This window comes from Terrapene carolina, unplaced genomic scaffold (genome assembly GCF_002925995.2).
Source record: "Terrapene carolina triunguis isolate 2854851 unplaced genomic scaffold, T_m_triunguis-2.0 Scaffold238, whole genome shotgun sequence".
Taxonomy (NCBI): Eukaryota; Metazoa; Chordata; order Testudines; family Emydidae; genus Terrapene; species Terrapene triunguis.
The window spans coordinates 15,709,066-15,723,942 of NW_020664589.1; the positions used below are offsets into that span (position 1 = coordinate 15,709,066).

A 14,877-nucleotide genomic window follows, 5' to 3' on the forward strand; every position below is an offset into this window, starting at 1 on the left:
AGATACAGATTTCCTATTCTTTAGACCTATCCAACTCACCTACTCTGGGAGGAAAAATTTAACAATCAATCCCAATGCATTTACAGCAAGACCTGGGGAAAATAAATAACTTAGTGTCAGATTTTTGCTTCCTTTCATATTTATGAGTTTAGTGCAAGTCTTCAAAAGCTCACTGGCTAAAAACTTATGTCAGCCTAGAAGGATTTTTGGTTTAAATAATCACCACAAGAGTAAAAACAAATGTCACACAACAGCAGCATGAGCTACCTGCAGAATTGACCTACAGCTGCAGAACTTGTCAAAGAAAAGCAGAATAAAATGCAGGTCCCAAGGTTGTGCCACAGCAGAGAAGGAGGCAGTTTAGGAGTAGAATTCCCATGTTGCTTTTTGCAAGGTTCAACAGTCCAAACTACCAAGATTTAGTAATGCTACTGAGAGAGCGATTCAGGCAGTGTTAAGCTGCGGCAGTGAGGCAAAACTACCAGCTACTCACGGGCCTAGATGAACGCTGTATCGTTGGAGGAGGCGGCCGAGGTGGAGGTACTCTTTGCTGCTGTATCAAAGTGGAAACTTAGTAATCAGTACATTAAAATATAAGCACCACACATGAAAATACCTTTGATTTTGTATCAATAGCAGTCCACGTGGACAATAGCATGTGCTTTAACCCCACTCCATACTCACCCCAACTGGTGCCAATACCTTTCAAACACAGGAATGCTGTCCTGACCAGTAAACAGAAAGAAATAGTAGAAGAGCTCTGTATTGGTAAGGGCGCATGTCTGCCTCCCAGGTGTACGTTATACCAGATCACGCTCAGCACACAAAGCTCTCCAGATTAGACTGTCCAAAATGTATTATGACTTGAGGACAATCAAGGAGCACCATAACTGGTAATTTCAAGTACTCTAGATGACATTTCAGGATAGAAAATTAGAGATTATACTATAATTAGCTTTTCTTCCCTAAGATTCCCGGAGTGATTTTAGTGCTCATAAAATGTAGGGTACGTCACTGGAATAAAAGCCCTGTGGCACAGCCACAGCTGGCCCAGGCCTTCACAGGGTCCCGGAGTTCAGGCTCCAGCCCAAGCACCTACACAGCCCTGCAGGCTATGTCCCATGGCCTGAGTCAGTTGACCCCGGCCAGCCATGGGTGTTTAATTGCTGTGTAGCGGTACCCAGTGTGACCGAGGCCCCGAACCAATAATGCACTTAGGCTCAGTAGACCACCTGTTAAAATCAACTGGACTCTTCACGTGCCTGAAGTTGAATACATGCTCAAGTGCTTGGCTGATCAGCGGCTAGGTGCAATACCTAAAGCCAGGAGTAGAGCGGACAGGAGCTGTGAAAGCTTTCTATATTTACTTCTGTCATTGCACCTGCAACCCCAGCCTACTGTACCAGCCCTCGGCCAAACTTGGAGCAAAAACTACTGAAGGGCAAGCCTGTGTGCTAACTTAGTGAGGTGGACAAATAAGGACGAGGATGGAATCTGTCAGTCCTCAGCACTTTTGAATGAAGCCGCACGACTCCAGAAGTGAAAGGTCGGTGTATTAACGGAAGGTGCCGATTTTGGTCCCCTCAATTTTAAATTTTGTGTCGGCCAATTCCTTGCTGCTGTAACTCTGCTGGAAACACTCCTACTCTGCTGCTTCGGATTACACAGCATAATAAGCTTCATACAAGCAAGATTTTGTGTGCACCCCACTGTCCTGTAGAACTGAGACTCAAGTGAACCATATGAGGTGACGCTGAATTAAAAGACCCCAAACATTCCAAGTGCATTTTAGTGCTGAGGACTTGACAAAAACTAGAGTGGAACGTCCTTCTAGTGATTGCTCAAATGCATATGGGCTAGGAGAGAAATGAACAGAAGCCTGCAATGAAGTAAATACAAGAATTTCTATACATGTCTGGTAGGGAGAATAGCAACAATTGTATCACTACCTGAAAAGTACCACACATTCTGCAGACAAGACTTCTGTCAACTGTATGGAGAAAGGATACATACAGGCAGGGGGAGTCAGATTCTAAAATAAAGTCTACTCAGACAGGTTAGTATATTTCAATGAAGACAAAGTTTCCATCAGATCTCAGCAGCAGTTCTCAACTTTCTGCTGGAGTGCCCTTTGCTCTGGACTGCAGATGGACATCTCCTCCCCCCACACTCCCACCCACACACACTGCTCTGGCACAGCTCTGCAATCCAGCCCTTTTCTGGCATTCACACTCTTCTTTTCTGTTCTCTTGCTCCTATTCAATGTATTTAAAAAACACATTTTGCATTTGCTGATTTTTACTTTATTGTTTGCTGTCCCAACCCTTCCCAATCAACAGAAGCCATGGGCTCGGGCGCCTTTAGTGGTTCTCAGGTGCCAGGCAACATGCACTGTCATGGGTCAGCTCCTTACATTGGTAAGAGAGAAGTCTGGGCAGGGGAGTTGATGCCAGAGTCTGTCCATGCAAATGCTTCCAATAAAAGTCATCATGGGAACAAAGAGATTCTCATAGTGAGGTGACTGGTCCAGGTTCAGGTAGCTTTCTATCCCTAGTCAAAATTCATCATTCCTCTCTTCTACCCAACTCCTCCCTGGGACTAGCCTGGGGCTCCAGCCCATCTTCCCATCCCATCTGCTCGGGCTTGGAAGTGCTGCCTTCATATATTTAACTTCCTTCACAGAGCTTGGGATATTTATTTTTGTATTAGGTTGCAGCAGTCTCATACCTTCTGCAATTTATTTTCCTATTCATATGCACAGCATTGACTACCTTAGTTAGTGACCCCCTGGCTCACTGAAGAGGAGCAGCGCTGGGTGATTGCTGGAGTATTCTTTTTATATTACTTGCCATTTTCCTACACTTACATTTCGGTTTGCCTCCTGCATATATGTTTTGCTTTTTATTTGTGTAGAAAACTTAAAGAATAGTACATGACAGAACTGCCAGGGTGGAACAGTGATTTAGGAAATCTTAGTGTTTTCCTGATGCCACAGATTGAAGGGTGGTAGGCAGGTCAGTAATTCTATTTACCAGGGCTGTTTTAATTTAAAACAAAATTGGTTTAATATTTCTTATCTAACAAAAGTAAAAAGTCAGTCAGTAAAATGATATTAGGCAACATTTTCAATAGAAGTTGATGCTACCACTTCTTCAGAATTAGTTCATTTCACCTGCCGCCTTTCTTTACTATATTCTATTATGGAAACCCTTTTTGGTTTAGTATCTGAATTGCCTTGCAACAGCAAAAACCAGGCAAGTTTTGGAGAAAACACTGCAAGACTATGGCATCAATAGCATCAGCTGAAGAGCCAGAATCAACAGTTATATTGTTAAATCTTCCGAAAACAGGCAACACCTTCAGAGGGGGACCGACCACACAGCATCTGAGGATTACCTCCTATCGAGATGATCAGTACATTGATCACAGCCATTGCAAAGGCACATACAACTGAACATTACTTGCCCACCTTTATTACTCACTTGGTGATTTTGTTGGAGAGACTGTGACAGGATTCGTTATATTACCCGTTCATATTGTCACTTGCTAACAAAGAAAGGCAATGGCAATAAAGCAGGTTTAATTCCTTTTTATAAAGACCTGAAAGTTATCCCTCCAATCACGCTGGAGGATACACCATTATTTGCACCCCTTTTTTCCTTCATGGAGTTATTAATGCACACTGTAGAATCTCCACATACAAATCGGAGAAGCAGCAGAGAAGGCTTTGAAAGGAAGCACACAGAGGAATGACAGCATCCGGGATATTCCCTTGCAGCAGAAACTGGAGAAGTTGGTGGATAGTAAATGATTTCATTTTTTTCTTCTTGCCTATTTGCAAAAATAATTTAATTCTTCCGTCTGTCATAAATCACTTAGTATTATTTCAGCATTGCCAACCCTGTTCAACAGTCACTAGTTAGATCTCAAAAAATCATGCAAATAGCGTTAAAATTATGAGATTAAAAAAAAAGTAAATGTTGGGGGTTCTTTATTTGTCATCTGGCCTCTGAGTTATTAGGGTGAACTCAGGTAATGTTTTCAAGCTCTTCTCAGAGAGGGATAGAATCTTACTTTTTAAAAAATAAAAACGAGATTCTGACCTAAATCATTTGACTACAGGATCTGGGGTCTTAAGAAAAACACAAATATTGCAAGATTCATGATAAAATCACAAGAGCTGCAACACTTACTTACAGAGGTTCCCCACTGCCTGCCTCTTTCTGGCCCTTGCTCTCTGTGTGGGCAATTTACATTGGCTTTTTTAACACCATATTATGCTGGAAGCTCAAATCTAATGTTATGTCCACTATTGCCTGCACTCTCTTTCCAGCATCTTTCCTCCTTTAATACACTTTCCCCTCAGCACCAGCATTCATTCATCCTTCTGCTTTGCTGCACCTTTGTGTTTTACTCATTACATTCTTTAGCTCCTCTTCCTATTAACATTATGCACATGTGCAAATGTTTTACTAGATCAGGACCTTAAGTCACTGCTGGAAGCCAACCCAGGATGGATTCATCACTGCGTTGCCATTAGATGGCTGTTCATTTGCATTTGGTGGCCACAGCCCAGCTCCCCAGCAGACACATATCATCCTCATTCCAGGTGACACCGCTGTTACCAGTTTCACCAATGAAAGGAAACCCTGAATAGGTTACAAGGATTTTACTGTCTCTCCCACCTCTGGAGTTGGTACCTCCTATCAGGGTTGAGGCTCATTGGCAGGTTGAGTGAAGCTTGACTACAGACAGCACAGCACTTAGTAGTACTAACAGGGCAGGGAGCATCTGGCCTGGCTAGATGTACAGTTGCTTGCAGATGAGCCAACTTCTAACTATTGGGGCTTAGGAGGAATCTTTCCCTGGGGGCAGGTTATTCCTCTCTGCCTACAGCAAGCTTTCTTGCACTTTGTCTGAAGCAGCTGGTACTGGCCTGTATTGATGGCAGGATACTGACCGAGATGGACCCCTGGTCTGATGCAGTATGATAATTCTTATGTTCCTATGAACAGCAGCACGGATGGACTCCAGAGGAAATCTCAACCAACTACTCTTTGGTCAAGGATGGGTGCTGTGATGCAGGTCCTTGGGGGAGGGGAGGAAGCTTTGTTCTTTCCCTAGACTACAGAAAGTATTCCATTAGAATGCTCCAAATTGCCTAAGGCTAGAACAAGGGTTGATTTGAGACAAGCCAATGCACATTGTGTGCAAGTATCATTTTTGTTCCATGAGATAAGCACAAAATCCATGCAAGTGAACATGAAAATTACCATATATATTGCTGTATAAGCCAAGAGATTCAGGGTGAAATTCAAAGGCCACAGGAGGAAGAAGAGAGGTGTGGCAGGACAAGGGAAAGAGCAAAGCACCAAGCCTACACCAAATGAGAAAAGTAGCTTCACAAGCATGCATGACGTTTAAGATGCAAAGCACACATTTGGCACTGACTTATTATTGAAATTAGAGGCCTGCTTATATGCAAGTCAGTATACAAAGTACATGTTATGCTGGAACAAGTCGGGGGGGGGGGAGGGGAGAAGAGGGGAAGGAAGGGAACACAGAACAGTTAAGTACCCTTCTAAAGAAGGTGGGACCCAAATACCCCTAAAGATAGAGTTTCCTGAACAGGCAAAACAACATAGATGTGGAAGTTCTATTTCCAGGGGCAGTTATTCCGGGAATAATGAAGCCACAAAACAGGCCAGCACCCACTGCAGTGTAGGTAGGACCAAAGTTCCCACAATATCTGCAAGAATGGATTAAGGCAGGATATGTGAATCCATACCTTGAGCTGGGGAGGGGGTCTCTGAACTCCAAAGTCTGGATCTAATGATTGAGAGACACCCACAAGCAGTGGTGGAGCATAGCACAAGAACTGGGATGGAGATGATAGCAGAGAGCCAGGAGTTCTGTGAGCACTTTTGTAGGAGAAGGGGGCACTTTGACTGGATTGAATTCAGGCACCATTTACTTTTGATCCACCAATGAATGACTGTTCCATTCAAAGCCCCATGTTGGAAAGTCCCTATTTGTTTTCTAAACAGGTCTTATTTATAAAGTTTAATTTTAAATATAGGCTTAAGTCAGAACCATTCAGCTCTTATGATGAGTGCTTTTCCAGAGCTTACTGATGAAGCTTACTTTTTTGAACAATTATTTATTAGAGCTAGACAGGCCCATTAGATCATCATTACCAGTCCATACTTTTGCAAGTGCAGAACTGCTCCTTACAATACTACTTCTAGTGATTTATCCAGTCTAGTTTAAAATGGCTCCAGTGATGAGGTTTTCACCATTTCCCATGGCAGCCTATTCTACACACCTAATAGTTCTTACAATTAAAAAGTTAAGTCACTTTAAGAAAACGTCACTTCAGCTTTAGAAGCTTTTGGTTTCCTTGCGGTTCCTCAGGAGTAATCAGTTTATAATGAATATGTCACACCTTATAGAACTGGAACCCAAGCAATGGCAATTCAAAGCCTGGTCCCAACCGCCTGATCCGGAATTCACTTCACTTAAATACTGCTGGAAAACCAGATCGCTGTGGAATGCTAGGACGGACACATGGGGACACACACACACACATCTGATCCCAAATAAGCTTTGTGTAAGAAAGCTTTTAATCGCTGAACCTTTCCTCTGGTCATTGTTGAGATGAAAAAGCAAGACCACATATCTATGGCAGCATGGTTTCCGAGACTTTCACACCGATGAGTAACTACTATGGCTAAATCAATATTGTAAAGCACAACACAAAAAGAACAAGGTAAGGGCAATAGAAAGTAATTGACATACAGGTCTACCAGAAGATAACAGTTATTTGCCCTTTGCCAGAGCTTCATTTTTAATGTTGATGTTAATATCTGTCACCAGGATGGGACAAGTAAGTATATTCATAGTATATGAAGATCATATTTACTAGAATAGCCTCTGATTGAAGTTAATTTGTTGATGGAGCAAAACACATTGTTTCAAAGGTCAGTAGGGGAACTGGTGTTGGAATATCAACTTAATTACCTGTGCTGCATGGATGAATGGGTACAACACAGTGCATGGCTGCATTGCTAAAAGCAGCTAAATTACCGTAGTAGGCATGTTCTTGAATGCATGTACCGTAGAGTCTTTTCTATGAAGGGAAAAAAGTCTAAATTAGGACATTCTTACTCATCTCTATTTACCAACATACTTTCTTATTCTGAATATTTTCTTAATTGTGTTGTTCCAAACATTTCTGAAGTGACAAGACACTAAGCAACTTTACAGAAAACTAATTCTAAGATGCTTAGTGGGCGTTGATTTACTAATTATTAGACAAGTCATTTTAAACCATAAGCTGCCTGGGAATAATTCTTAGAAATTTTTACAGTGCAAAGGGCACATATTTAAAAATGATATAGCCAAATAGATTATAAAATAACTTATACTACATCCATGGAATTTTCACAGTATAACTATTTTTTTTCACACCAGGGAAAACTTTTTAAACAAAAAATAATTTTCAATGTGTGAATTAACAGCTGGTGAGCAGAATATTATCTCAAACTATAACTGGGAATATTTGTTACGATAAAGCAGTTATTCTTCAAAAATGGTATTGAAAACAGAGCCTTTATCAGTAGATTAGAGGTGTTATTTCATTTGCAGCAACAAGTGCAGCTAGAAAAAGCTATGGACAAAGGCAGGGTGTAACTGTAAACAAAAACAATTCTGCTCATTGGCACATGCAGTAAGAAGTGTTTGCTCACAATCACAGAAGTTCTAATTCTAGAGGCAAGGGGAGGAGGTATGTTTAATGGATTCCACAGCAGAGTTTCTTATGCATTAAATTCATGGCTGTCTCAAAAACGTAGGATGGTTTTGGAAAATGTTACTGTGTTTTAAAGACAGACACTGGGGCAAGAGATGGACTGTTCTGAATGTATCAACACTTACTCTCTTTAGAAGGGTTCTAATATGGCGATTTTGGAACCTGAACTGGACACTCAATAAAAATGGAGACAATAACCACACTGAAAAATGTACTGAACCAAAAAAGATTCAGTAAGGAAAGTAGGTGGAATCTATGAGGCAACTGCTTTATTATCAGTAGCACATACACTATTTTATACATACTTTCGTATGCAGAGCTCACAAATTGGGATGACAGGTCTACATATATTTTTAATTTGTAAGTCAGGAACAGAAATCTCTGTGCTTTAAACAGAGGTCTCCTTCCTTCAGTCACGTTAGAGGATTGGAAAGGTAGCACAAGCAAGAAAAGAGATACAGAAAAAGGTGGCACCTCCCCCTCCACCTGGCTTGTCCTAAAGATGTGCCATGAACCTATGACGAGGGAGAGAAAGAGTCGCAATTAAACTCTCTCATTAGCTTAATGAGAGGGACTGAGAAAATTCCCTTGGTTAATGTTTCTAGCCAGGCAGCTCCCACTAGAACAACTGGAGAGGGAAGTGAACGATTTATACAACCCTCTCACTCCTTTGGCAATACAGAGAAAAGATCACCACTTTGTGGGCCCGTAAGCATGCTTGGCATGACACCAACATAGGTACCTCCTGATGTACCTCCAAAGTGACAGTGATCAGTAAAGCTCTTTGGAACATTCCACATTATCAAACCAAGGACCCCAATCAATGTCCAGAATGGCCCCAGCCACCACGAGACTGCTGGGAGCCCACTCACTGAGATACGTAGGAGGGATTTTTTTTCTCCTCAACAGAACTGGGTTTTTTGAAGATTTGTTTTTATTATCAGTCTTCCCTCAACTTAGACCGGTACAATCCACCACAGTGGAAGCCAAAGGATCCTTTCTTCGTGGCTTCTCTAGGATGAGAGGGCCACAACCCTTTTCCCAGGGGAATCAATGGCAAAGCACACAGGCTACACCCATAAATCCCATGCTTTGCTAATCCTCCCAGAATAGCTGGATGTTTCTTTTACAGTACATTTTCATGTTTTAATATTAAACATACCACCTTTTAGACTGAGAGATGAAGCCTGAATCCGAGGATAGAAAATCCGGAGAACATTGCTTAGACCAGGGATTCTCAACCTTTTTCTCCCTGAGGCCCCCCTCAACATGCTATAAAAACTCCAGGGCCCAGCAGGGGGAGGTCTTGGGCATAGGTGTAGTTTGACTTCTATTGGGGCGGGGGAGTCAGGGGCCAGTGGAGCTAGAGCCACCTCCGCATGGTGGGGTCCAGGGAGGGAGTGCCCACCTCCTGACTCACCCCAGCCTGTCTGGGTTGGGGGGGTAGGGGCACACAACCAAAAATTATAACTCAAAGGTGGGGGGATAGCTCAAAAAGTTTGGAAACAGCTTAGGGTGCAGGGAGGGGAATAGCTGGGGCTGTGTGCAGGCAGGGGGTAGCTCAGGGTGCAGGGAGAGGGGTAGCTGGGGTTGTTTGCAGGCAGGGGGTAGCTCAGGGTGCAGGGAGAGAGGTACTAGGCAGGGCCGCCCACAGGATTCAGGGGGCCTGGGGCAAAGCAATTTCGGGGGCCCCTTCCATAAAAAAAAGTTGCAATACTATAGAATACTATATTCCCGTGGGGGTCCCTGCGGGGCCCAGGGCAAACTGCCCAACTTGCCCCCCCTTCTGGGCGGCCCTGGTACTAGGGGCTGTGTGCAGGCAGGGGGGTTGCTCAGGGTGCAGGGAGAGGGTAGCTGGGGCTGGGTGCAGGGAGAGGGTAGCTCAGGGTGCAGGGAAGGCATAGCTCAGGATGTAGGGAGAGCAGTACTAAGGGCTGTGTGCTAGGTGGACTCCCCTGCAGTCCCTGTTCCCAGAGGGGTCTGCCAGCCACGGAGCCAGGTCTCCCCTCCTGGGGGGGGGCTCTTACCTACTGCCTCTGCAAGAGCAAAGGGGGCTGGGAGCTGAGGAGCAGCTTCAACTTGGGGCACCAGCAGGAGAGGAGGGAACGCTGCTGCTGCCTGCTCCATGCCCCGCACTGCCTGGCTCCGGCTTCCCACCTCTGACCTGGCCAGGGGGCGGGGAGAGGAGATGAGGGTGGGGAGAGGTGTAGAGCTGCCTCCGGGACTGCCATGCTCTTGTCCTGCAGTTTGGGCAGTGGCGGGAAATGCCCTCCATGTCCCCAACTCTGCCCATGGGCTCAGGGCTTCTGCCCCACAGGGAGTACCAGTGCTTGGGGCTCTGGAATTCAGGCCCGCAGGGGGCGCCGGGGATCCGGGTTTCTGCCACGGGGCCCCACGGACCAAAGCGGGGGTCTTCAGACCCCCGGTTCAGAACTGCTGGCTTAGACTGTTTCTATGGAGCATTATGATTTAAAATCAATTCTGTGTTTAAAAGTGCAATTCTATTTTAAATAGTAGACAAACCACTTTCATTACAGAGTTCAACAGGAAATGTATGAAATACTGTTTTAATTATCTAGAGAAGAGAGCATTTTGTTATGTTTCACAGAATTACACATGCATTTTTTTCATGTGTGAGCTGTGTTGAGCAGACATTTTCAGTGCATGCCCCCAAAGTAGCACGTATTCGTATACGATGTTGACAGGAGGAGTATTTTGTAGTGGTAGTGGTTAATTTGTAGTGGCATTTGTGGTTTGAAGGCTTGTCAAGATGTCTGATTACTTCCCATGCAACTAGCTCCAGTGATGGGAAAGTTCACGTGCTGTGTAAAAAAAAAAAAAGGCAGCAAAAGAAACGACAGAAGAGGATGCAAAAGTGAATTGGGACTCTGGCCACTTGGTTTCATTTCTTTTAATGTAGTGTGGCCAGCTGCAGTTAAAACACTCACAACAAAAATTAGCTCCTCTTCAGATTCCATAGTCAAATGATAGAGATTCTAAGACACTGCAGGAGAATGCAGTTCTGTACGCTATACGTAGTGCATGGGCGACAGGCACCTATAGAACATAAACATACTGAGAACCTAGGGCCTTCATTACCCCAGAACACCCTACAACATGCTCAGATTATACCCCCAATCAATTTTATTTTTGTTCACACGCAAAGGCTAAAAAGCATCACATTCCAGGCAGCTAAACCTTCAAGCCAGAAAGTTCATCCTTGGTATTTCCATCCAGTTTCTGGCTGTTTTGTTTCTGAAGAGCTTCGGCACAGGTCCCTTTCTCTGAGCCTTCCTTATGCAACATGCTTTAGCCATTAATACCTTTCAGATATTATGTTTGCAACAATGCACTAGCTTATATGGGTGCATCAGTCATGGAGAAATAGATCAGCAAAACAAAGGAGAATCCATCACTTACAGAGGGACTTTCTCACAAAGCAAACACTTCACTCAAAGAAATCTATTCTGACAGCAGTTTGCTGTATCCCCTCTATTATTACTGCAATTGTTGGTGTTTTAATAAGGGCTCTGTGCCCCACGGCACTCACACCCAGTCCAGCTTCTTCTGGATCCCACAGTGAAATCTGAATCCTACACTTATGGTATCACAGGTTCCAACCCTGCATTGATAACTGTGTGGGCACAGGGGAATATCCCTAGAATCAGGGCAAGTCTATTGCCAAGAGAATGCCTGATCTGTCACAAACTCAACATCCTTCTATCTTCAAACCTAACATAACTTTCACTTGTATTAACAGGCAGGGAATACATTATAAAGTCAATACAGTAGCAAGTAGCAGGAGAAGATGGGCTGGGAGAGAGAACAGTCTTAATTTACCAAACTGCTCCTATTCTGGGTCACTAGCTAAAACAGCAAGGAGCTTTTTGAAGTCATGTGCACAGGTAAAACAAGAGGGGAGGGTGTTTGAAGTATGAAATTGATGACAATTTTTCATAAATTCCAATGCGCCTCTTCCAAAATAAGACAAGTTTCTACCGAGAGTGTTTTCCCTCTCTCTTGCTGCTCTCCAATGCAAATGGATGGAGAGAATGTTTTAAAAATTCCTGGACCCTGGAATATATTTATTCCCATGTGTGAAAGTCTATCCATCCACTGTCTCAGCAGAGTTTAAAATCACAGCTAATAGGTTAACAACTGTTTTTCTTCTGCTTCAAATGAAGAATATCAGAAAGCTGGGGGAATGTTCGGCTTCCCAATTTGTACTGACTGCTCACAGCTACCTGCAATGTCTGTTTGACAGGACTGACATTTTGTACCGCTGTGAGATGGGAAAACGTGTGACATTTTTATTCATGGTGGCGTACGCCCTTGTAATGATCAGCCCTGGTCGATGTGCTTACTGCAGCAGCCCCTGAGCCCTCAGAGAACAAACAGGAACCGAAGGTGCCAGCAGTTCGACTGCCTTATTAAACACCACCAGGATTCTAACGAAGAGCAACTGCTGGAAAATCTCACTGTCAAATCCTCAAGGACATTGTCAACGCAGAGCTAACTGCATATATTTTTCATTTAAAATACTGGAAAATCCAGCTATGTGGTATTAAAAATAGAGAAAAAAGCCACACTGTTTTTTGTGGGTGTCTTTTTTTTAAGCTGGTCACTTTGTCAGCTTCGCACAGGACTATCAGTGGGCCTAATATCAGAATTCAAATCTAGGAAATCCAGGCTGCCCAGCTGATTTTAAATGAATGTCAGTAGATGGATACATACTTCATTATTTTTTTAAAAGCCGTTTCTCTCTAGCAGGCGGGATGCTTGAAATAAGCAGGCCTCTCATTTAAGGAATTCTAAAAACAGCACTGCCTATCTGCCAGTCTGGCTCCAGCATTTGCTGAGGAAGTCTGTATTATTAGGGCAATATCCTCTCCACCATCACAAAAAAAAAGTACATTGCTTCTAAATGTACAGCATGGCGCTTTGTAACTGTTCTACTCTGTACTAACCAGCCCTGGCTCTGAAAGACAAATCCAAATACAGCTGGCCACACAAGCAATCACAGTGAGCTTAGCAGTTAGAAGAACTGCATGTTATATTTCACGTACTCCCCTTTTAATCTTTCTGTTCAATCCAGGGGCCCAGAGGTCAATTTAGACAGTTCTGGCCTAACTGCACATATCCACTTGATCAGTTATATATAAGAAACTTCTGGATGTTGACGTCCATTGACAACCTAAGCAAGTCATCCATAAAACCCTCTGAGCTTTTCTCAGGTTGTCAATCTAGGTGATTTGGTTAGCCTTGCATGCACGGATGTATTTATTTTATATATGTATGTATTATTTATAAAGCACAGTTATGTTTCCATATGCCAGCAGTGAGGTACCAAGCTACTCTCTGCAAGTCATTTATGGGTCCCTCAGAGTAACAGGTCTAACAAGGAGACTGTACAAAAATGTTACAGTTGCTATGGCTTGTCACAAAACCCTAGGAGGGCTGCTAAACTACAGTGTTCCTCCATACATCCCGATCCAAGGGTTATCACATTTGACTTACATGTACCCAGGGAAGTACTTTTATTCTGCACAGCACTGTAGACCAGCCTTGTTTAAAGCATTTGGAATGCCAAAGCTGGCAAAACATATAGGACCTGATCCAGAATATGCAGCTGTGTGAACAGACACCTCTGCCTCTGCTGATCTGAATGCAGGATTGGGATCCTACTGTCTGTCACATTAGTCTAAGCCTGAGCTTCTATGTAATGTGAACTACACAAACGGAACTGTTCTAGTAGCCAAGATCATAGCGGTCTTGGACTCATTAGAAAACATTGGCAACTGAGGTATGCACTGCAGCTGGTATAGGTGTACATCTTCCTAAACAGAGAGCCAGGTCTCACTTGTCAAATATTTATACGCATGAGAAGAGCGTGAGCCTTTTAGTTAGATAATTCCTATCCTATGGATTGTCACTCTTGCAAATCTCTCACGCCGTAAAGCTGGGTTTCACCCAAGTGCATTATTTCCCTGGTGCATTGACATTATTTTCGGTATCTGCCTAAGAACAGTGTCACTATAAAACAGCAAAGGACAGTTATTCTGCAACACACACCAGATGAACAACTGTTTCTGGGCCAAGAACAGTCCTGTCCCCTTTAAAATTCTCCTCTCCTGCAGGGGGACTTCCACTGAAGAACACTGAATTCCTGTTGAAAAAGATGGGGGAGAGAGGGAGATTGTCCTTTCCTACAGAATAGGAAGAATTTTAAAGGGCCAAGACTATATTTGTATTAAACCAATAAGCACTAGGCAGAGGGAGGAGAGGACCCAAGCTCTGCTCATGTAAAGGAAGAGGGAGGCCACCTTGTCCATTAGTGGGGAGGAGAGGGATGGAGGCTTGTTTCCTTAATGAAGATGACTATTCCATTAGAGAGTTGGGAGCGGTGTGGGGGGGGGAGGGGGAGAGGAGGAGCCTGGCTCTGAAACCAGAGCATACAATTGCATGAATATTAGAAAGTGAACTTGTTTCCCCCTTTGACTTCTACCTCACTGCAATATAATTCCTGCTGAGACGAAGGGGAAATCTGCTATTGTTCCAGTGCACCTGGGTGTGAAGGAAGTTACATGGTCCGGCAAAGCAGTCTTCATCCCCTCCTCGCTTGATCTCCTTTATATTGGAGATCATCCCTCCTTCTGCTTGCCCCTGGCCTTCCTGATCCAGTTTTGCATTTCTGGAATGTAGCTGGCTTGTTCTTTTTTTCCCTCCCTGACCTCCTTATGCTGTTTAATCTTCTCAAAGAAGAAACCTGCTGCCCTGCCACAGTAGCATCGCTCGTTCTGCACCTCTAGAGGCAGGCCATAAAGGAGGAATGAACATGCCTGCATAGCTCCCTTACACCAAATGATCAGAACAGCCTGCACCCCGCAAAAGTTTAATTGCCAATAAGAATCCAACTCAGAAGAGCATTCTGGATAAGTGGGAAGCCCATTTAGATTCACAGATAGATTGCTTTAGTAATGTGAATACCCTTTCAATTTAATCCACTATTCCTGAAATTCAGTTAAAATTGGTTCCCCAGAATGTTAATTCTTCCTAATTTGCATCAG

The 14,877-nt window shown here is 43.6% G+C and overlaps 1 protein-coding gene across 1 annotated transcript in view; it reads right to left on the bottom strand.

The window, feature by feature from the left end:
* DENND1A (DENN domain containing 1A) overlaps nucleotides 1-14,877 on the bottom strand; it is a 343,291-nt gene that overhangs the window by 27,111 nt on the left and 301,303 nt on the right. Inside the window, exon 21 of the mRNA XM_026657267.2 lies at nucleotides 494-553. Within this exon, the coding sequence (XP_026513052.1) occupies nucleotides 494-553 (60 nt within the window). The remainder of the gene's footprint in view (nucleotides 1-493; nucleotides 554-14,877) is intronic.